General features: G+C 47.2%; 1 protein-coding gene across 6 annotated transcripts in view; it reads right to left on the bottom strand.

Annotated features, from left to right (window-relative positions):
- The window catches only part of GMDS (GDP-mannose 4,6-dehydratase), a 415,668-nt gene that overhangs the window by 317,715 nt on the left and 74,048 nt on the right, over positions 1 to 23,905 (bottom strand). For 4 of the 6 annotated variants that reach the window (XM_081523637.1, XM_081523638.1, XM_081523641.1 and 1 more), the window contains exons 2-4: positions 19,745 to 19,789; positions 13,831 to 13,918; positions 12,305 to 12,414 (exon numbers count right to left, since the gene is read on the bottom strand). In XM_081523637.1, coding sequence (XP_081379763.1) covers positions 12,305 to 12,414; positions 13,831 to 13,918; positions 19,745 to 19,789 — 243 coding nt within the window. Of the gene's footprint in view, positions 1 to 12,304; positions 12,415 to 13,830; positions 13,919 to 14,302; positions 14,405 to 16,857; positions 17,064 to 19,744; positions 19,790 to 23,905 lie in introns of those variants that run through there. The other 2 variants (XM_081523645.1, XM_081523640.1) reach the window with 2 other exon arrangements.

Below are 23,905 nucleotides of genomic sequence, written 5' to 3'. Positions count from 1 at the left end.
GGGCTGTTAAGATATCAAATTTACTAAAAAAATAATTATGTGAGAAATAAGTTGCTGTCACAGAGAGATTTACCAGGCACACGGTGTCGGAGTGAATGGTCACACAAACCTTTGGGACCAGTGTTGTGACACGGAGATTAGGCTGGGGGGGGCTGGTGCACGTGGGGCAGAGGGGAGACCAGGAGGGCACGCAGGCGGCTTCCTGGACAGCCGTGCCGTCGGCACTCCGAGGAGTCCTTCCGACACCCACGAGGAGCGAGCCCCCAGCCTGAGTCAGCAGCTCGGGACGCGCCACAAACCACTCTTTTATAACCTGCTTCCACGTCTCACGTTTCTAATGAACAGAGCTTCACTTCAGCAGACCCTCCTGCCTGTGCTCTCACCAAACTCAAATCTGAAACTTGAAAACTACCTTGGAAATTTGTGGGCAGCCACAGAAAGGCCCCCGGAGAAGCAGACGCATATTAAATGTTAATTGTAAGGATGACTGTCACCTTTTACAGCGATGATGTCATTATTCAGGAATGCTAATTAAGACATTAAATGACTTGCTGATTGCAGACGCATGCTGAAGGAATCTATTTGTCCTTGTACGCTGAACAGCAAATCCAGCGTGGGGACGGGGCCATAAGAGACTGCAGTTCCCTTTTCTGAAACGCTGCCTTTGAGTGAACGTTCCCATGGACTGTTTGCCTGATTTCTGGACGGACACTTCCTCTTGGTAACCGGCTCGAGTGAGCAGGCGGCGCAGGCCGAGCCGTCGGCCCCGCAGGCAGCGGGCCGTCCCTGGTCGCGCTGCTGTGTCCGCTGTCTCCTTGGCCGAGCCCGCCCGCCACCCCCAGCCCTCTGCCGGCTCTGGGCCCTGACACGCCTGTTGTCTTAGCCGAGTCCTGCCGTCTCCCAGGACTGGGTGACATACCTTCACAGATTAAGCTTTCCCACCTGGGCTCTGTCCCGAGAGCCAGCGTATTACAGCTTCTCACGGCCTTCTTCATCCTCCTACACCCTGGTGTTATCAACGGTGGCTTTCTTTCCTATTTTGTGTTTAACTACAGGACACAGGCGGCCACGCTGATAGAAGTCGGTTCTCACTGTCACTCATGTCTGTTCTAACTGCCAGGCTGACCTCCGCAGTCTGCGACACTCTGCCGCCATCTATGTGTAGAAAAGGGCACAGCACTGCCCACCCCCTCAGTTCCCCTTGCTCCAGAAACAACCCTGTCTCTGATCCCGACAGATGAGAAGGGAAGCTTCAGGAATAATCCGCTTTCCCACAGAAAAATGTAGCAGCTTCCCAGGAACCTCTATTTACTTCTCTGTGAAGCGACCTTCTCAAACTAGAAGAGGACTGAAATGCATTATTTAACGTAAACCAAAACCGACAATCTTTTCCGTTACTGCTGCTGACAAATTTTAGCAAAAATGGCCACTTCCACAGCATTATGACAGAAAAAGAAGAGGCGACAGGAAGCTGAAGCTTTAAGTCACTTAAATAATTGCAATAAAAATAATTTTGCAAAACTGCAATCTAAATATGTTGCCAAATGACATGATATGGTCATTGTTGTAATATTAATATTTAATATAAAGGAAATGTAAAGAAACCAGACTAAAAAAGTATCTACTCACATTATTTCAACTAGCAATAGCACAGATATAATCACCTAGTCTTTATCAAACACCCAAACGTTTCCTTTCTAGGGAAGACAGAGAAGCTCGTCAGAGCCCTCAGCCTGTGGACTGCACAACCTCTGAAGTGTCCCAACAGATGTCAACATCAAACAAGCAAACAAACAAGAAAATCACTCCAGGGTGAGTCATACAAGGTCCTGAAGCAAAACAAACCAAAAACAAACAAAACCTTTCCTCTACTGAACTTTTTAACAATAATTAATCTACTCAGTAAAGGCAGACATTGGCATTTCCGATCAGGACTAACGAGGTTGCCAATAGTCCTAGAGAACAATCCTCAAAGGTTTAGCCTGTCAACACTACTAATTTCTAAAAGACTTTTTACTGATACAACAACTGGCACCAGTGAAATGCACAGGGAAGGGAGGGAAAGGAGACTTGGAGAGAAGGTGAATCCTGATTTACCCAACAAAACCAGAAGCCCACACTGGCCGCCCCACCCCACGACCTCCCGTTCACAGGGGCTGCACAACTGCTGTCAGCACAACACTTGTCCAGCAAACACTCCATTTAACCATCAACACACTGACCATGTACAGGGCTCCCTGGTGGCTCAGCTGGTGAAGAACTCTCCTGCAATGCAGGAGACCCCAAGTTGATTCCTGGGTCAAGAAGATCCACTGGAGAAGGGATAAGCTACCCACTCCACTATTCTTGGGCTCCCTGGTGGCTCAGATGGTAAAAAATCCACCTGCCATGCGGGTGACCTGGGTTTGATCCCTGGGTCAGGAAGATCCCCTGGAGAAGGGAACAGTTACCGACTCCAGTATTTTGGCCTGGAGAATTGTGACTGTATACAGGTTGAGCTTATCATTGAAAATTCAACATTTCCTATGAAACTATCAAAGTGATTTCGATGACAAGCTAAACATAGTTTAACAAGCCAGACCAAGCCCATATGTATATTTCTTTGTAAATAGAGCAAATTTAAACTCATCATGAATGATTTTTTAATTAACATTCCTAAACAACATACACTTCATGTGAAGATTAGTAGAAGGGTAAAATGATGAAACGTACTAATCTTTGATGCTAGATATTTTTCAAAAAGTGGAAACCGGTATTAAATAAGTCTTGATACAATTTATTACTTGCTGGCACTGCTAAAGTATCCAATTAATGATTTACAGAAGAAATATATTAAAAAGATATTACATGTTAAATTTCTTTGAAATAGAAAAGATTTCATCTTATTATACATACCAACTTCAAGGATCCAACTTTAACAGAGAATTTGTACTAAATTCTATTTGTACTAAAAGGATAAAGTAGAAATCTTGTTTGACACCAAGCTCTATTTGGTGCTTCAAAGGAAAAGTTAAGTTTAAATTCTTAAATTTCCAGTATCATGGTATTAAACATAAATTCACCGGTGGCTCAGTTAGTAAAGAACCTGCAATGCAGGAAACCTGGGTTTGATCCCTGAGTCGGGAAGATCCTCTGGAGGAGGAAATGGCAACCCACTCCAGTATTCTTGCTTGGAGAATCCCATGGACTGAGGAGCCTGGTGGGCTACAGCCCTTGGGGTTGGAAGAGCTGGACACAACTTAGAGACTAACGCACCACCAAACACAGATATTATTTATGTGCACCTCTTATCTGCACATCTATTAAACACAGATCCAGATACCAGATCTATGGTATTAAACAAGGCATTATTTTTGTGTACATCTTAGTTTATGCAAATTATGTACTCCAATCTAATCAGGAATCCAGAGAAAATTCTTCATTCATTAAAAGTCTAAAACAAAGCATTTCATTCATAGTACCTTCACTGACTTACTTCCTTTTTACTACCTGTGTGTTAGATACATCCAGAAATTAGTATTAAGATAAAGATGTGCATTTAGCTATCTGAACTAATTTTGGCTTAACTGTGCAAAGGTAAAATAATACCTTGGATTTAATTTAGTAAGTCACTGTTGTGCGTGAATTAAGAGTACCAAACTCAACAAACATACTTTTGTGTGGTCGCTCAATCACCAGAAAAAATCCAAACATTATTACCTGTTATCAAAATTACAATACCAACTCGAGCTAGCAAAACAGAACAATCTGTCTGAATAGGGGGAGGAGAGCTTTCACGGAGCGCTTTCTCATATAAATTCTTAAATTCTTAATGGAAAGGACATTTAAGTGGTTTTAGATTTGAATTCAATTGCTCAGGTCTGTAACAGGCTTCCAAGAGGAGTCTGAGCCGTAGGACACCTAGGGACCCAAACACAGCGCACTGTCCACAGCAGACAAGACACCCAGCGTCCCCCTGAGAACTGCAGGCACCGACCAGCCACACTCACATCAGGGGGTGGAGCGCCATCTGCACAAACATCACATCGTCAGTGAAAAGGGCTTTTGTGCCACAACTTCGCCTCGTAACAAACTAAAGAGGTTAAACATCGCAGGGACTGAGTCGCAACAGGACCCGTCAGGCAAGAAGTGAGGACGAGACAAAGCAGAACAACAGCTTCCCCAGGTCACGAGGGGTTCAGCGTCGCCCGGCCGCGGCTCCGTGCACCCGACCCTCTCCTCCCCTCTCCTCCTTCCTCCCATTTCTCCAGAAACAGACACGTTATGTCCTCGTGGACGTCAGGTCAACGCACAACGTACCTCAGTCGTCCTTAGGGTCTCAGGGCCACACTCACTGCTCTTCACCAAGGAAACCCCCACCCAAGAGACACCCTCACAATCTCAGTGCTAACAGTTTGCTGACGTACCGGAGCGATTTTACGTCACACTAAGCACAGGTGAGAGTTATATATGAAAATATAAAATTTATTTTTAAACCTTGTAAAATATACAAGGCTATATCAATTTGTACATCTACCAACCAAAATAAGTTATCTTCAGAGACCCAACATGGAATTGATTTGTATATGCTAAAATAGTGGGGTTTCCCTGATGGCTCAGCAATAAAGAAGCCACCTACAATGCAGGAGATGCAGGTTCGATCCCTGCATCAGGAAGATACCCTGGAGAAGGAAATGGCAACCCACTCCAGTATTCTTGCCTGGGAAATCCCATGGACAGCGGAGCCTGGCGGGCTACAGTCCATGGGGTTGCAAAACAGTCTGATACTACTGACCTGGCTTAAAACTCAACATTAAAAAAAATAAGATCATGGCATCAAGTCCCATCACTTCATGGCAACTAGAAGGGGAAAAAGTGGAAAAAGTAACAGATTTTATTTTTATGGACTTCAAAATCACTGCGGATGGTGACAGCAGCCATGAAATTAAGAGCTTCTCCTTGGAAAGAAAGCTATGACAAACCTAGACAGGGTATTAAAAAGCAGAGACATAGCTTTATTGACAAAGGTCTGTATAGTCAAAGCTGTGTTTTTTTTCTAGTAGTCATGTAAGGACAAAACTGAGCTACTTTCCCTTTCACTTTTCACTTTCAAGGATTCCAGAGTTGGCCCATAAAGAAGGCTGAGCACCAAAGAATGATGTTTTCCAATTGTGGTGCTGGAGAAGACTCTTGAGAGTCCCTTGGACAGCAAGAAGATCAAACCAGTCCATTGTAAAAGAAATCAACCCCGAGTATTCATTGGAAGGACTGATGCTGAAGCTGAAGCTCCAATACTTTGGCCACCTGATGTGAAGAGCCAACTCCCTGGAAAAGACCCTGATTATGGGAAAGGTTGAGGGCAGGAGGAGAAGGGGAGGACAGAGGATGAGACGGTTGGATGGCATCACGACTCAATGGACATGAGTTTGAGCAAACTCCGGGAGATGGTGAAGGACAGGAAAGCCTGGCGTGCTGCAGTTGATGGGGTCACAGCGAGTCAGATATAACCTATCGACTGAACAATGACAACAAAATAGGAACATCAGGAAGAAGCCCTTGCAGAGGGCAGGTCTGTCACTGCCTGTCGCCCGCCCGGCCCCTGCCGCGCCCATCTTCACCCCCAGCCTCACCCCTGCACTGGCTGATCCATCTCCCGGACTCTGAATGGCTGCCTGGCTGCTCCGCCAGCCCCTTGGCTCACAATCAGCCCTGCTTCCTGCCCGGTTCCTGGGCTGGACGTCCCACCAGGAGGACAATCGGACTCGGCCCTTTTGCTCCCATGTTCGGCTCTGCTACCCAGGCCCACACAGCTGGACAAGGAAATCCTGCCCCCCAGACCTCCAGCACTAGGCACCTTCGGGCACGTAGGCCTCCTGGCTGTCAGGAGACAGAATCAAACTAATGACCCACAGAGTCAAAAAGGAAACAATAAAGATAATTCGGGAGTTAGAAAACAAGTGAAACAGATGGAGCTATTCAATGTGAGTAAGAGAAAGTCAAAGACAGACTTCATGATGGTCTTGAACACTGCGAAGGGATTTGAAAATACTTCCCAAAACTGAAAAGAGAAGAGTCAAATGACCTTCTGTCTCCACAAACACACAAGAAAGAAAAAAAAAGTTTAAGAACAAACTTCTGTATGCGGGGAAAGAAAGTCTTTAAGGTGAGGACTATTTTACATTAGAATTATCACTAATGGAGATCATCATTGTCTTTGATGGTCTTTAAAATAAATTACCAAATATGAAGATGTGAGTTTTGGATTTGTCAGTAACCAAACAGAGCAGCAGGTAGCTTCACTTATAAAATGAAAATCTTATTAAATTATTTCTAAAGTTCCTTTCAGCTCTAACATTCCATAATTGCATAATCTTCATTTTTAAACAATAATAAAGGCAATTCCAACATGACATTGTGAGATCACAGGGCCACACTGGGCTAGACTTCCTGTGGAAAGATCCCATCCAACAGAGTGGCTTCAAGAATGAACTGAGATTATCAAAAAAGCTGCAAGGAATGGTGGAAAAACCCCAAGTCACAGCAGTAATGGATGTTGAGTAGATGAGAAATTCAAGACAGAAGTTACTGAAACATATTACTTACACGGCAAAACTTTAAGAACAATAAAGCACCCCCCTCAAGATGGGCAGGCCTGTACATACCGGGTCATTTGTTCCTATGGGGTGATGTCACCACATGGGGTTTAACTACTTTTAATAACTAGTACATTTTGGTCGTCTCTCACTTTCTCCTACATTAGATCAAATCAGCCTCTCGATGACCTACACTACATGAGTCATAATTTTTCTGTTTATGATTCAGAAAAATGTCTTCAGTCAGTATTTCCCAGCCTACTGTGGGTTTCTTCCAAGAACCAATTTCATCCTCATTGATTTCCTACAGGAAACCAGACCAACTTCCTATTATTTTATTTTCCTTACTTTTAGCATACCATAGCCCACATCTAATTAACTGGAAGTGAGAGTGAGAGAAGACTCTGTTCTGTACAAAGAGAGGCCAACACAAACAATGCTCTGTCTAGAAGTCACGGATTCAGAATGAAACAGCGTGTGCTAATATTAGAGCTTTCTTTCTATGGAACTCCAAACCAAGTAAGAAAAGTATTCTAATCAACTTCTTACAAACATTACACTCTCAGAAAGGACTTTTGTTTAAAAACTATTGTCCATGAATACAATAAATTCTACAAAATTGGTTCATACAGAGAAATTAATTATAAGGAACAAAATACGTGTTTTCCATCCCAACCCAGTAACAAGCTGCTAGGAGAACAGGGAGGCAGCTGAAGACAGACACACAGAGCCCTGGAGTGGGGACAGGAGGGGACGGTCTGCCATCACCAGCCACTGTGAGGTGGGCCCTCCCCACACCCACTCTGTCCATCATTAATAATCCATCTGACATGAGATCGCAGAAGGAAGAGTGCATGGAACATGGGCTTTCCAAGAGCGCTGTGACCATCCATGGTCTGCACTCACCTGCCTCTCCAGAGCACCTGGGGTGCCAGGAAGTAAGCGCTGTCACCAGCCACACACTGCTCAGGAGAACACGTCTGAATATTGAGGATTCTGGTGTCAACATACATCAGATTCTCCTTAGACTCCCCCCAGCCTCATCATTTCAGAGGGAAAGTACCGTTTCAGGCTTTACAAGCTCGCATCATCATTATCTGACAGGGAACTTTACCAAATCCAAAGCTATGCTCCAAAGGAAGAATGCATTTAAGGTGCAAATCACACAGAGAAACCAAAAGCAGCGGCTCTCAAAGGGAAGCCCCCGATGAGGTCAACATCGCTGGGACACATCCTGGAAGAGGAGGACCCCGCAGATCAGATCCTCTGGGGAAAGACCACAACCCTACAGCTGATGCTGCCAGGGGCCCTCCTCAGGCCAGGAAACTTCTAGAGCAGAAACCACTCAATGTGGATTTCCCTCATGACCCTTCGTCTTCACATCACTGAGCCATTCCTAAAAGTCACAAACCACTCCTAACCTAATGGCCAAGGTCTCGTGCCTGGTCCTCACTCAGCCTGCAGACACCGCTCCTGGCTGAGAGGGCCTGATTTGCTGCCCTGCTCCCATAATTCCACGCTCCTGCCTCCCCATCCCACCCCCTGGCATCCCTGACTCCTACCCTCCCCAGTCTAAGCGCCCCCCTCCCCGAGGGTCAGTGTTCATCCTCCGTGTCCACCCGCTGCCTTGGCCTCAGCCTCTCGAGAATCCTTAGGACTGAACTCCAAATCTTTCTCCAACCTCACAACATACTTTAAATTACCTTTGTCCTGCATTATCTGAGTGTCCCTCAAGTCCTGTTGGTAGAACATATCCAGGGGGACCCCTCACACCCCCACCCAGCTCAGCAGTGCCTCCTCGAACACCTGCTTCCAGCACCGGGACCACTAGGCCCCACGTTTTGACGGAGCAGGCCAGCCTCACCAGGCCTCCTGCTTCATCCGCCTCATGCCCAGTTCAGCTGCCACCACCTTCACCCAACAGCTTCCTGCACTTCTGAAGTCCCACCTCCACTCACCTCTGAATCTGTCTCCTGTTCAGAAACAAGACAAGGAGCTCATCCATGCTGCTTTTATTCAACATAATTCTAGAAGTCCTAGCCACAGCAATCAGAGAAGAAAAAGAAATAAAAGGAATCTAGATTGGAAAGGAAGAAGTAAAACTGTCACTGTTTGCAGATGACGTGATGCTATACACAGAAAATCCTAAAGATGCTACCAGTAAACTACTAAAGCTCATTAAGGAATTGAGTGAAGCTGCAGGAAACAAATCTGTTGCATTCCTATACACTAAGAATGGAATATCAGAAAGAGAAATTAAGGAAACAATCCCATTCACCATCACATCAAAAAGAATAAAATACCTAGAATAAACCTACCTAAGGAGGCAAAGGACCTGTACTTTGAAAACAGTGAAATACTAATGAAAGAAATCAAAGACAACACAACAGATGGAGAGATATATTCTTGGACTGGAAGAAACAATACTGTCAAAATAACTATACTACTGAAGGCAATCTACACATTCAATGCAATCCCTACCAGGTTACCAATGGTGTTTGCCACAGAAGTGAATTTTTTTAATTTGTATGGAAACACAAAAGACTGAACAGCCAAAGCAATCATGTGAAAGAACAGAGTTGAAGGAATCACGTTGAGCAAAAGATGCTGAACATCACTAAATATCAGGGAAATGCAAATCAAAACTACAATGAGGTATCAGCTCACAACAGTCAGAACAGCCATCATCAAAAAGTCTACAAATAGCAAATGCTGGAGAGGCTGTGGAGAAAAGAGAACCTGGTGCGCTGCTGGTGGGAACGTAAATTAGCGCAGCCGATGTGGAAACTGGTAGGGAGGCCCCATAAACTGAAGACAGAGTGAGTGATCCAGCAAGCCCACTCCTGGGCATATACTCAGGAGAGAGACGCATGCACCCCGATGCTCACTGTAGCCGAGACTGGGAAGCGACCTGCGTCCATCGACAGACAAATGGGTAAGGAAGATGTGGTACATACACACAACGGCATGTTAGACACACAAAAGTGAATGATCTTACAGAGTGTCATATTAAGTGAAGATGGCCAGAGGAAGGCAAAAATCATGATATTGCTTGTATGTGGAGTCTAAAAAAATGATACAAATGAACTTCTTTATCAAAAAAACAGACTTACAGACAGAGAAAACACATTCATGGCTACCAACAGGGATAGCAGGGTGGCAAGGTGAGAGACAAATTAGGAGTTTAGGGAATTAATTATGGAATTAACATACACACACACTACATATAAAATAGATAACAAAAATCTGCTGTACAGCACAGGGAAACACATTCCACTGTAAATTAGCTACTTCAATTTAAAAAGTGGCTAATTAAAAAAAAACACAGAGGCCGCTCAGACCCAGCCCGGCGCCCCGCCTGCCACCTCCCACTCCTCCCAGCAGACGTCTCACTCAGCTTACCCGGGACGCGCACCACGTCGCCCACACGTCCCACCCCTCCTCGCTTCTGACTCTCAGCCTCGTGTTTTAACCTCAATTTCAACTGCCCGCTCCCACTAACGGTGTCTGTAAACTCCTCCCTGAACCTCCCTGACACCTGCACGCGTTCCCGAGACTAAGATCACCTATCTCTAACGACCCAAGGATGTCAGCGCCAGCCTCTGCCACCCGTGAGAAAGCCAAGACCCCTATGGCAGAGGTGGGTGCTCCACTCTGCCATGCATGCAAATGCCATTGAAGGGCTAACCTATTTTACAAGCCAAAATTCATCTCTAATTAAGCACCATTTCTGCCCATTGGCTGGCCTTTAGGTGAAGCAGACAAAACCCAATAAAAACAGATAAACTTCACGTAGAGCCACTTAGAGGAAATCAGCTAAGCTCCTGGGCTCTCTGTATGCACAGCCCAGCCACTCTGGGGTGCTAACCAGACACACCGCGGCACTGCATGTACGGAAAGCATACTGGACTCTCTGAACTAATTACAAAGACGTGGAGAAAGGAGAAGACTGATTCATTCAACGCTAAAATGACAGGGGAAGTCCTTATATACATAAGTCTATAAAATACCCTGCATCTTCCCCTCATTCCACCTTATGATTCTAGAGGTGATAAACCATCTATTAAACACCATCACAAAGGAAACATCTTAATTTAAAGGAAGCGGAATAACAGAGTATTCATTCTAAAACATTCTACTTTGTCTGGAGACAGCAAGAAGCCTAGAGATAAATTACAACGTGAAGATGGACAGGCTGCCTCAACCCAGGATAAAGTCTTCACTCCTGGAGAGGCAGTTCCTGCTTCTCCAGAGGAGAGGGGACAGGCCCTCAAGGCACAGCACGCCAGAGACACCTTTTGAGATGGAAAATACATTCAGAATCACTTAGAAAAATAACTCTGCTCTCACCAAAAGAAAAGACCTTGACACCTTCCACAGCCCAGAGCTTAAGCATGGATATAACAGAATCATCAGAAACTAAGAAAGGAAACAGGGACCTTCCTCGACAGCACAGACAGGTAAAGGAGTGTGATTACTGGTGGGTCGGCTGCCGTCCTCCAAAGTTAGCATCTTAGAGAAAAACGATCTGTGAGGTTTTATGCTCAAATTTTAATTTTGGCATCAGTAATGCAATTGGGCTTTCCACTTGCTTCTCTTACTATGTTCTACCCTTGGTTTCATTAATCTAGTCTATAATTTCTTTCTTAAACTGGCAGAGATTATAAAACAGGCATCTAGTTTCCATTTCACCCCAAGCTGGGGGTGTGGAGAAACAGCAACCACCTCAAATACTTCTGAGGCAAGAATGCCAAGTTTACTGATGAAACAGCCAAAAATGCTGTCGAGTTTCTGTTCCCTTTATTTTGGAGGTGGAGGCTGTTTTAACTTGGAGTTAGTTGCTTGTATTTCTAAGCTCCACTAACTACCCAGATTAAACACGTATCTGAAAGGACTCATACCATCTCTGGCTGCGGATCTCACCCGGACACAGCAGCCGAGACTGGAGTCAAGCAGACTGCCAGAGACCTGGGGACGGCTCCTCAGCTTTCCTGTGATGTGTTCCAGAAAGACTTTGCTCTAAGGAGAGGCAGACAGACCCCCGGAGAATCTGCCTGAAGCAACGGAAGGAAGTCACCACGAGCCGTGTGTGTCACAACACTGAGGGAACACGAGTCCAAACCGAGTTTTCCTCCAGTAAGTTTTACTACTCACAAGAAAACGTTAATTCCATTAATTCTGACATATTGGCACTCAAAAATACTATTTTCTCAGCCAGTAATATCATCACTACCAAAAATTAATATTAAAATAGAAGTTTTATTGACTGAATTTTCCAACATTTGAACAAAAGACTTCATTCACAATGTGAGTTAGGGTAGCAGAAAATACACCCAAGTGGGTTCGTGACTGTAAGATGAGCCCCGAAGAAACGAGTACTTCATTCTAATGTCATCAGTGAGGTTCAATACCCTGTCCAGTACCAGGGAATGTATGTTTTTAAAATGTATGAGCATTTCCATTAGCATTCCTAATACCCAAGCTAGTGCGAAGGCTTAACCCTGAGGACCGGGACCAGTGGCTTTAGTGCTGTACTAAGAAGCGCTAATTTGCCTTATTGTACAGCAAAAACCAACACAACATTGTAAAGCAATTTTCCCCTCAATTAAAAGTAAATTTTAAAAAATAAATTAAAAGACACAAAAGGGAAAAAAAAAAAGCAGCAGCACCAGAAAAAGGTAAAATGCAGGACTCGGGGCAGCGCAGAGAGCATACTGCGGCGGTCAGCTCACCTTGACGTGGCTCTGGGCGCCGAGGTTGTAGATCTCGGCGGGCTTCACCTCATTGATGATCTTCACCAGGCAGGTGCTGTCGGTGAGGTCGCCGTAGTGCAGCTTCATGTCTGCAGAATTGAAACGCACGCCGTGAGAGGGAAGGGAACAGTAACGTGCATTCTGAAAACCTGAAAACCAGATTGGTTCTGGGGTGGCAGTCCGTGACTGTCATCTGAAAAGAAACTGAACAGTAGAGATTCACATTTGTTGCCATGTCTATAGAGGATTTGTAAAAACTCTGGTGAGCTTTCTTTAAAAACAAAATCATGACAGATGTTACACAATTAATGTATCTTATGGCGCCCAGGTGACTGTAAGACATGTCACAAAAGAATGAGATTCAAAGAAAATCTGGAAATAAAGTGTACACTCTCAAAAGGAATCTGTAACATACTGGTGGTGGTGAGGATGGCTCTATTCAGAAACTTTTATCCAGTCCCTCATAAACATCAGTCCTGAAGCGACTGTGAAATGCCTGACATGGCCCATGGCTGATTAAAAGACATCTAGAAGGTTCTGACCCCAAATCTCAGCCGATCCGCACAGACTTCCCTGCTGTAAACAGGTGACACAGGCCAGTGGGCAACCTACTTACTTGATATTTTCATTACTTTTACATTTTGGTCTACAGCTAAATACAATGGCAGTACCTTTCTGCATTTTGCACAAAATGATGGTAATTCTCAGGAAGGCTTCCCTGAAAAACCTCAGTATTAAGGTGGAAAGACAACTATCAGGTCATCTTCCGACGACATCACTGCCTGTGCAATGAACCCAAACCTTCCAAAATTCAGGGCCTTGAAGTGAGTACAGGCTCCTGGAGGGTCTCTGTGGGCGGGCGGTACCCATGCCCTCGTCCCGCCCGTGTTTCCCACGTGCTGCGGGCCGTGATAAAGTCAACCGCTCTCTGCCTTCACCGGCAAAACAGACTCATTCACGACCTCAGGAACTGTTGCCAAGGTCAGATGAGAAAACTGGGATGTCAATTTGCAAGTGTGTCACCAAAAACAACACACAACTGCAGATACTGACAACCGCCTGTAAAGAGAGTTACATATATTTTTGACTGCCACCTGCTTTTGGACCTGTCCTCCCCAATTATTTTTAAAGTGAATGTACAAAGACTGCTTGACTTGATTAAATTAGACCAAACATGCAAAACAGAGGTGGGCTCTGTGTGGAGCTGATCTGGCTCCAGGGCACGAGGACATCTGGAGACGGGGATCAAAGGCTGGCCTGCTGCGGGCTCTGGGCAGCGGCACCTGCCAGGCCTCTGGGCACAGCCCCAGCACACTGACCCCACGGCCCAGGGCCGCAGGCAGGCAGGGAAGGGCTTCAGAGTGTGCAGACAGCAGTCAGGGCAGGTAACTCAGGGGTAAATAACTGGGGTGTGATGGGCTTTGAGGAGAATGACACTTGAAAATACCTTATCATAAGACAGGTAGTTACACAGAAAGAGAGTTTAGAGAGAAAAAATGGCTTACTTCCTTCAATGTGAGCCTGGGGGTTCTTATACAGATGCTCGATTCGGCCAGTATTGAACGAACTGGATCGCCGTACAATCCCATGGACCTGCATTTTTATCGCGTGGAAGGAAAAGGATAAATTATAAATCAGCAATGAAGACTGATTAGAAACTCAAAGGCTATTCTGCTAACATTCAGCTTTTTTGAAAAAAACATGTAACTGTGATGTACAGACATTATTCTGAATTAGTAGAAATAATTCCACCACTTGCTCTTCCCCCAGCCCCCGCCCACCACCTGCAGGGACCTCCCTCCATCCCTTTCCAGTGTTTTTGCTGCCAGTCTCAACGCAAGTATTTCGATAATGACAGGACTTCACAGTGAGCGCTCAGTTGTAGATACTCATGTGTCTCCTTTTCCAAACACACACACACACACACAGTCCTACCACTGACAAAAATATCTCTTCCATTTGGAACTGAAGACAGACCCTGTGAGGCTGCATCCATCGCAAGCCTGGGCTGTTCCTCAGACTGCAGCACGAGGTCAGGGCCCTATGCCTCCCACCCGGCCCGGCACCCCCGAGCTCTGCAGCAGGCACCGGGTGTCTAAGTAAACACGTGTCTCCACCCATGAGAGAATTGGGGAACAGCTGCTATTATGCAGTCATGTGGAAAAGCTAAGAAGGCTAAGTAGTTCAGGGTAGGGACAAGACTGAGGTCCTACGAGACTTAAGACATGAAGGAAACTCAAAGGAAGGGAGGATTTTTTTCTTTCAATCTTTATCTTTAACTTAACCATGACAAGTGTGAGGGGGAAGAAAAGCAGTTGGAACCAGAACGCATACCTGTCCGACAGTGAAGAAAAGAGTATTTGTGTCAGACACATTAGAGAAATTGTTCAAGACCTGCTCTCACTTCCTCCTCCGTGTTGCCAATGCTAATACCAGCTTATGTCACCGGCTGCCCACGTTCCAGTTCTCCTGGTGGCAGTTTTAATCCTTCTCTTATTTTAGAAGAGTTCCTTCTACGTTGGGTAGTTTCATTTGCAGCTGAATACACTTCTATATTTTAACTCAATCGTTTTCTGTCTATTTCGAACAAAAATTAATCCTTGGCATGACTCAAATATTCCTAGTGTGGGGGGCGGGGAGTTATAAGCACATAAGACTTTCTTTCAAAGAGAAAGAAATGTCATCATCATTTTACGTGGCATACATGAGAAACTGGCTTCTGCAAAGGGTACAACACACCCACAATTAATAATTCTGCTGGTCAAATGTTTCATCCAAAGAGCTAAAACGACATTATTTCCCAAAAGAGCTAAAACCAAAACAAGTTTGTAAACATGAGGATATTTTAAGACAGGAACCTCACAAACTTGGTTGACATTTCGGGAAGCCAACAGTAAAATCTAGGAAACGTTACATTGAGATTTGGGTATACAAACCCCTTACTTAAGGGCTTCCTGGGTGGGGTTAGTGGTAAATAACCTGCCTGCCAATGCAGAAGACATAAAGGGACGCAGGTTTGATTCCTGGGTCGGGAAGATCCCCTGGAGGAGGGCATGGAAACCCACTCCAGTATTCTTGCCTAGGGAATCCCATGGACAGAGGAGCCTGGTGGGCTACAGCCCAAGGGGCTGCAAAGAATCGGGCATGACCGAAGCGACCTAGTACACACACACACACACACACACACACACACACACACACCCATTATTTAATTTTAAACTAGAGAAAACTCTACTTACACTAAACTTTGAATTAATTCAACCTCATAGTCTCCAATTTTTCAAGTTGTTAATGACAAAGTTCAGCTATTCTATAAACTTAATAAACTTTGTTTAATAAAAACCAAGTTCACAGGTATACTTACACATATCAAAACTGGTATTTACTACCAAAGTTACTTCTGAAATACAGAGATCTCAGATGTAAGTTGAGCTTTATTTAACAGGATAGAGGGAAATTTTTAAGTTCTAAAAACAGATAATTTAGTTTTGACAATGAAAAACTATAAATAATATGATTTAGTCTTTTTCTCTTGAAGGCTGGTCTCTGGATAAGTCACATAACCCAACAGTCAAAAGAAAAAAGAAATGCTATATACATACACATTTTATATCAACATGAAGTGAAAGTGAAAGTCCCTCAGTTGTGTCCGACTCTTTGTGACCCCAGGGACTATACAGTCCATGGAATTCTCCAGGCCAGAATACTGGAGTGGGTAGCCTAACCCTTCTACAGCGGATCTTCCTGACCCAGGAATTGAACTGAGGTCTCCTGCATTGCAGGCGGAGTCTTTACCAGCTGCGCCAACAGGGAAGCCCTTTATATCAACATAAGGGACTGTTAAAAATATTCAATGACGTTGGTGGACCCAGTATGAAAATTAGACAATTACACGAAGTCACAGCAAGTAAAAGAATTTAGGACTTTACTGCCACACTTAAAACCAAAAGCGGAAAAAGAAAAAAACAAGAAATAAAAAAAAGAAGAAAAAAAAAAAAAAAAAAAAAACCAAAAGCGTTAAGCACTAGTTTGGGGCCTTTTTTAATAAAAACAAAACAAAACAAAACTGTGTTTTAATTTCCCCTCACTCCCAACTCTTGGTATGTGTATACACGGGAAGAAAGACCGCCAATGTTTAATCCATGACAGCAGGTATTATTCTAAGAACTAATGAAAGCTGAGTCTGTCTACTTCTGAGACAGGTGAAATACAAACTTTAAGACAAGCCAAAATGTGTGCACGTTGGATAATCTAGTTAAGAATTTGAGATTAGCGGCTTTTTCTTACAGAAGGTATGTATTTAATAGGTAGGATTTTCTGTTTGTTTTTATAAGGATTTTTGGAGAAAAAGAAATGAGTGAGGAAACCAAAGTGAAAAGATGAATGAGCTAACTTTGAATAAATTTAACCAAAATTATTATTAAATTACAGAAGTTCAAAAACAAAATTTCTGAAAATCTGAGGGTGTTAAATGGAAGTGAGCATTTCTGAAAAATAACAAAGTGATGAAAAAGAAAATGTCAAGTTCTCACAGTGTCAGAATGAAGCTGGTTTGACTTCAAAACCAAGTGTCAGATTAGGCCGTGTAACAGAGAAATGCTGATTAACTCATCACAGTCGATTGACTGATCACAGTCAAGAAAACAAAGAGCCATCACAACTGGATTTTTAAATTCTCCACGTCGTGGTTTCTCCTGGAGTCACGAGTCCTCTGGAGGCTGCTTGAGGCACCTGCTCTGAGAAGCCGGATGAGGCGGCCCCGTCAACGGCCAGAACGCACGGGTCATGACCGCGCACGCACGGGCCGTGACCACACACACACACACACACACACACACACACACACACACACACGGGCCGTGACCGCGCACGCACGGGCCGTGACCGCGCACGCACAGGCAGAGGCCGGCACATATACGGGCCGTGCCCGCGCACAGACTGTCCTCTGCGGAGTGAAAGCGCCGTGCTCTCACAGCTCCCCCGATCGTGACTCCCATCCACAGGCCGGGGTGCTGCCGAGACCACGGGGCCAGCACGTCGGCCTGTGGAGGGCAGACGTCGCTGTCAGGCCAACAGCCAGCACGTTGCAGAGTGAAAGCCACGGAAAGCTTGGCCTCTTTGCACCGAGGCCTCGAGGATTTCCAGCAACTCAGAAGGAAGGACCCACAGCTGAGGAACCGACGCTCGGGAGCTCGTCCTAGCAGACAGCCCCTGGGGCCTGCACAGCCCATGCCCGCTCTTCCCTCCTGAGGCTCCCTGGGGACGGCTCCTCTCGGGCAGGGACGCCGCGCTCATCTGTCCTCTGTTTATATTCTGAGTCCCTGTGCTCCTGTCACCGAATGGAGCAACATAGGTTGTCCACATATTCCCAGATACAACTTCTCAAAGGTTTGACCGTGTCCTTAATGTTTCTGGTTTTTCTCTGTATTTTTGCACAAATAGGTACAAAAGCATGTTGTTGGCTTATCTGATAACGACGATGCCAGGAAGGCCCCTGAAACCAGAGGCACCTTCCCAGGAGGCTTCACTCCTCTGGTCTCCTTTTCCCTCACGATGAGAAGAAGCAGGCACAGGGCTGGGACCTGGGCAACGTCACACACCTGCCCTTCCCTGGTGCGAGTAACACGCGGGGCCAAGGGCCTCCTGCAGAGTCTGCATCCCTAGGCTGGTCAGCACTGAGCTGCACCCCCGCCTCTCCTCTGAGGGTCAGCCCACAGGCCTCCGGGCTCCTCTGCACTGTTGCCCACATGCATCTCGTGTGCCCTTCACCATGATCTGGGGAACACGGGTGTGCAGTTCCTAAGTCTCCGAGAGGCCGTGGAGCTGGCAAGTGGCAGGAAAGGATACGGACACAGTCCTGCGTGGGGATGTCCAGGGGCTGCCCCGGAAGGCCTGGCTCACCCCCTGCTCCAAGTTGGCTGGCACGCTACAAAGGGGCAAATTGCCCTCTGCACTTTAACAACGTGTAGAATTAAATCCGTAAAGGTTAAAGGGAGATTTTCTACAAAACCTGAGAATTATTGGCTTTTCTCATCACAAGAGGACACCTGCAGACATCCTGGAAATAATGAACACATGCTGGATCTGCTCCCTTTATGACACTCAATGTCTGTGTGTGTGTGTGTGTGTGTGTGTGTGTGTGTGTGTGTGCTCAGTCGCTCACTCATGTCTGACTCTCTGTGACTCCATGGACTGTAGCCTGCCAGGCTCCTCTGTGACTCCATGGACTGTAGCCTGCCAGGCTCCTCTGTGACTCCATGGACTGTAGCCTGCCAGGCTCCTCTGTCCATGGGATTCTCCAGGCAAGAATACTGGAGTTGGCCTTTTCCAAGTGGGTTGCTATTTCCTTCTCTAATGATACTATATATAACATAACTCTTAAAATGCTCTACTTTGCAGAATACCAATTGATCACTCAATTATTACAGGAATCCATGTAGTGAACACGTGTGTACATGTATATTTCTATAATTACATTTGACCTATCTTGATGGCATTACAAGATGTAGAACTAGTTATTATTTGATAAGGGCACAGAAGGTTTAATCGTATCTGCTCCTAATTAAAGTCTAAGAGTCAAAGTTCTCAAAAAAGATCATGAGTTACAGTAAAAAAAAAAAAAAAAAAACTACATTCCTTTTCTTCAAATTCTGCTGGTGCTTAGCTGCCAGATTCCTTGCTATTGCTTTTCCATTGGTCCATGGTGCACATTTTTTAAACAATGTACCTGCCATTGGAAAAATGTGGCACCCCAGGTTATTCATGTAAACATCCCCGAATCAGGTGGGAACATGGGGGCCGCTACTCGGGATTCTGTTCACTGCAGAGCACAGGTCTCCAGAGAGGTGCATGTCCAAAAACCGTTCTTAAAAAGGGCAAGGTGCACACACGAAGGTACACCCATTTCATGTATAAAACTCTTGTTTGTTTTGGGGGAGCAGTAAACTTGGAAGGAGGAGAAGGAGGAGGAAAGGAAGACGTGGCAAGAGCAGCAAACGCAGCTGCCGCACGGGCCGCCCCGACCCGCCAGCCAAGGGCTGGAAAGCCAGCGTCCTGAGGTCAGCTCTGCCGCTCAGGCTGGAGGGCAGTGTAGCTGTTACTGCTCGGTGCAAATCAAGGGACTTCACTGGGAGCGGGACTGTTTTGTGTAACACACGAGCTCATAAGTCACCCGAGAAGGGCACGGCGGGCCTGGCTGCTGGTTTATCTGAGAATGTGGGGAGCGTGCAGAGCAGGGGGGGGGGGGTCGCCCGCATTCGCCAGCAGATAAACTGCACAATGGGCTGGCGTGGGGACAGGCCCGGGGGCTCATTCCGCCCCTGCCTCCTTATCAGAGTTTCCGTGGAAAACACGCACAGAGGAAGCAGAGGAAGCAGGAGGCTGTGGAGTCCGCGGGATTCCACGGGCTCAGGGACTCACCTCGTAGCCCTTCTCCAGCAGGAACTCAGCCAGGTAGGAGCCGTCCTGGAAGACAAGGAAGAGAGACAATATCAGACCCACCGCAGCCACGACCAAGGTTTGAGAACAGCCTTTCAGGGGCTCTGTGCACGTAAACAAGGCTCACAGCAACCGACAAGAAAAACGATTCAGACGACGTCCAACGTGAACACCAAGCGCTGCTCTGCTGTCCCCCAGGCCTTTCCACAGGCAGGTGCTCCTCTGAGCCACGGGGGGACAATGCGGGGGACGCTGGCATCACTACCCACACAGGGAAAGATTCTGAGGTCCAGGGACGCTGGGGGCGACGGGCAGAACGTGAGGCTCCAGAGTCTGGTGGACCTGGTTCGGGTCCGGCCGCCTGTCAGCCGTGTGAAACACACAGGACGTGTGGGCCTCGCAGAAGGCCGTGGTGCCGCGAGGACATGACACAGGACTCTGACAAAACCGGGGCGGGGGTCACAGGAGGAGGGATGAGACGGGGGCTGGGGGAGGGCAGGGCGATGACGGGGAGGGGGCCGAGAACACAGGGTGCCGACATCACCGGGAAAAGCCAGCGCGGGGAGACAGGCCCTCCAGGCTTCCAACCCGAGGGTCTGGAAAGTCACGAGAAAGGGTTTAGGGGTTGGAGGTGGGGTGGAGGTGGGGGCGGCAGACGTGATCAGATCTGTATCATCCCTGCCCGTGTGCAGGCACACATGAATGGGTTTCAATAGAAGGAGTGCACTTATTTTATATAGAATAGTAAGAGCTTCGTTTGTACGCATCTTAAGGCGCGCGTTCTCTAAGATCAAGGTGTCGGACTAAACACAGAGATTCGCAACTTTTTTTTTTATTTAGGCTGTGCGGGGTCTCCGTTGCTGCCAGGCCCTTCTCCAGCTGTGACAGGCAGGGCCTCTTCCCCAAGAGCAGCGTGGGCCTTCTCACTGTGGCATCTTCCCTTGCCGAGGCTCCCGCGCTCCAGAGCACGGCCTCAGTAGTTCTTCTGCACGGGCTAAGTGGCTCCACGGCATGTGGGATCTTCCCAGATCAGGATCGAACCCATGTCTCCTACGTTGGCAGGCGGATGCTTCACCACTGAGCCACCGGGAATCCCCCCTCAACTTATTTTCTAAAATTCTTTTAAAATGTTTAAGTAAGGAGAGGGGCTCTATGTAAAGTATTTTATGTGCCACTTTCAGGGAAAGAAAGTATGAGAGTCATCTAACTAAACCACTAAGAGGCCACATGGCACAAAATCACGGTTCCAGAGACAGCGATAGTGCAGACCACCCCTAGCCCTGCCCAGGTGACCAGGCAGATGTTTCACCACCAGCCACAATACTGCATTTCTGCTCCCAGCCCAGGCAGGCCCCTCACCCATCCAGGCTTCACGACTGCTGGGGCTCTGTGCTCAAATCTGCTTGGGAGCACTTGGGTTTTCTTTGGTTTCCTAAGTTTGAAAAAAACCTTAAAATATGCTTTTGAGCTTCAAAGGTGCCTACCAGATACTCCAGCAGTATCTGTGCTCCAGCCTGAGCACAGGCTGAGTATCTGAGCACAGCCTGTGCTCCAGCAGTAAGAAAACTGAAGCGGGCTTTATTCCTATCATTGCTGGACTCAAAGCTGGAACTGGAGACAACCTGCGGGTCCTGGAAATGGCACGGTTGCCCTGAGGGTGTCCACGCTTTAGTGCAGAAGTCAGAACGAACTCAGGCAGGACCACTCGGTGAGGGCGCCAGGGACACGTTTTGTGGTTCATTGAAACATGCAGCAAATTTCCTCCTGACTCCTCGACATAAATATCCCGGTTTATAGACTCACGTGGAGAAGAAGAGAAATGGTCTGGCATATTCCTTTCCCTCTCCCTCTCATGACATACACACAGCTGCTGGGTTTCACACACCCAGCATGCAAAGTAAATCAGACAAGCCTGCTGAACAATGCCCACTCCGACAAGCCAGGCTGATCGACAGGACCATCAGAAATTTGAAGATAATCAAAAGCCTTATAAATCAATCAGAAAATAGCTTAACAGAAAAGCATCCATAACAACAACGTCAGTCGGTCAGATCGCCCTGGAGAGACGTGTTTTCTTCTTGTCTGTGCTGTTGTCATTCTGAAGTGCTCCACACTATGCTCTGCACATTTTTTGTTTCTCTTGGAATAAAAAGTTAAAGTGCGCTGTACTTCACCACGGTTGCCCTGAGACCCTGGGGGAGGGGGTGAGCTGTGATTATCCGGACGCTGATGCAAAGCAGGCCTGCCGGGACTGGACGCTGTCAATAGGTCTTGTTCTTCTCACCGGGCCCTCCTCAAATTTTCCAGCCGCCTGGAACATTCTGCACCAGCGGTGGCACCCGCTTCCTCCCCACTTCCTTGCCAGGCCTCCCAAGCGATAGGGCCGGCAACACAGTGTGGGAACTGAGCTGCGGGGCCCCGGGCCCAGCCCCACCCCGGGCCCCGACCGTGCGCCGGAGCCCCTCCGGCAGGACGGATGGAAGACTGACCCGTCACGCCCCCGAGGCCACAGCCAGCACCGCAGCCGGACACCCGACTCCGTGAATCTGAGGGGCTGAGGGCTAAGAGCCGCGCTCACTCACCACGAGCACACTGACTCTGGGACAGGCTCCAGCCTGGGCTCAATCCTCGTCACAGAGATGTTTTCACTGGAGAGCTGACACTCCAACTGTGACTCTTGCCGTCTGACTTTGCACACGGCTACTAAAAGAATCTCCGTTCCATATTAAAGGCTGCACAGCTTGAAGTAAGCACTGTGGCTTTGACATTTTCAAAACACAGAAGTATTTTCTATCTTATTCTTGCAGGAACATCCCTGGAGGGCAAGCAGCCACTTGGCCCGTGAGCTACGGAGGCAGGTGGAGGTCAGCTGCCCAGCTGATCCCCACGGTGAGAGGGGAGGCAGGAGCAGGGCCCGGGGCTCCCCCCAGCCCACGTCAAAACACAGCCCAGAAATAAAAGCTCCAAAGCAGCTTCACTGGTAAACCAAATTGCTTTTGTTGCTTTGCCGTCATGACAGGGCACCTTATAGATTAAATGGTGCTTCTTGTTTTACCCAAGTGACCCAAAGGCAGAGGTCCCATAACTTCAGGACCACCTGGAGCTCGGAGGACTGGGCGGGATGCAGGGCCTCACGTGGGCACCGACGCCTCTGGGGAAGTGCCACGGTGCTGTTTGGTGGACTTGGGCTGGTGGTGGATGTTCGTTCTGGGCTGTAAAGCTCAGGGGACAAAGCCATGGTCTAGAATCCAAAACAGGCAGATTTTGGTGCCTGGGGCCACAGCTGTATCCCTGAGTAGTTCTGTCCTTCACCTCTGTGGAATGTTCCAGATATAAACCCATAAAATTCACAGCAACTCTAGAAATTAACTGAATCTTATGTTGATTGTAGGATAAAAATTATCTAAAATTTTATATCTATGAAAAGCTGAAGGAAGTGGAGGAAGGTCCCCCATTCTCCTGATGTCCAGAGAAGGCTGAAATGGCCCTGACAACCCTCATGCCCACCCACGACCACACACAGACGTGCCTGGACACCCACCTTCCGGCAGAGGGGAGGGGCCGTTTCTCCTCTCGTTTCAAACATGGACGCTCTTCCAGCCCAGAGGACGAAGGAGAAGGACGCCGTCCCAGAGGCCGCGCGAGCGCCTGGCCCCTCCGGCCTGCACCGGAAGCAGGCCAGCATTGCTGCCCGAGCATCGCCGGCAGCTTCTTCACACAGAGGAAGAGGGATTGGGTGAGGAACAGGCCGCTGATGAGGCGATCGCCCTTGTTCACATCACTTCGAGCTCCGGGAAGGAAAACACCCCTCCCGTAAGGAGAGAGCATCACCGACGCTGCCTGCCACGTGCTTTAAGTCCAGGCGTGCCGGTCACTCTACTCAAGCATTTTCAGCTAACCAGAGTTACAATAGCAAGGTCATCTGTACCTCCAGCGAGAGAAGCACAGACACGTCCAAGGTGAATACCGCTGCTGTGAACTGGAGTGAGCATTGCCCCTGGGAAGACGAGCTCTGGCAGTGTGAGCGATCCAGAGGCAGGACGTACAGGGAAAGCATTTTCACCGGGCACATGTCTGTGACACAAATCGCTGGACAAAATCTCTGTCAAAAACACAGATTTCAAAAGCCCAAAGGGATTAATT

Source organism: Giraffa tippelskirchi, chromosome 8 (genome assembly GCF_054371585.1).
Source record: "Giraffa tippelskirchi isolate mGirTip1 chromosome 8, T2T-mGirTip1v1.2.pri, whole genome shotgun sequence".
Lineage (NCBI taxonomy): Eukaryota > Metazoa > Chordata > Mammalia > Artiodactyla > Giraffidae > Giraffa > Giraffa tippelskirchi.
The sequence above is the reverse complement of the archived record's forward strand: the minus strand, read 5'-3'. Positions and strand labels throughout refer to the sequence as shown.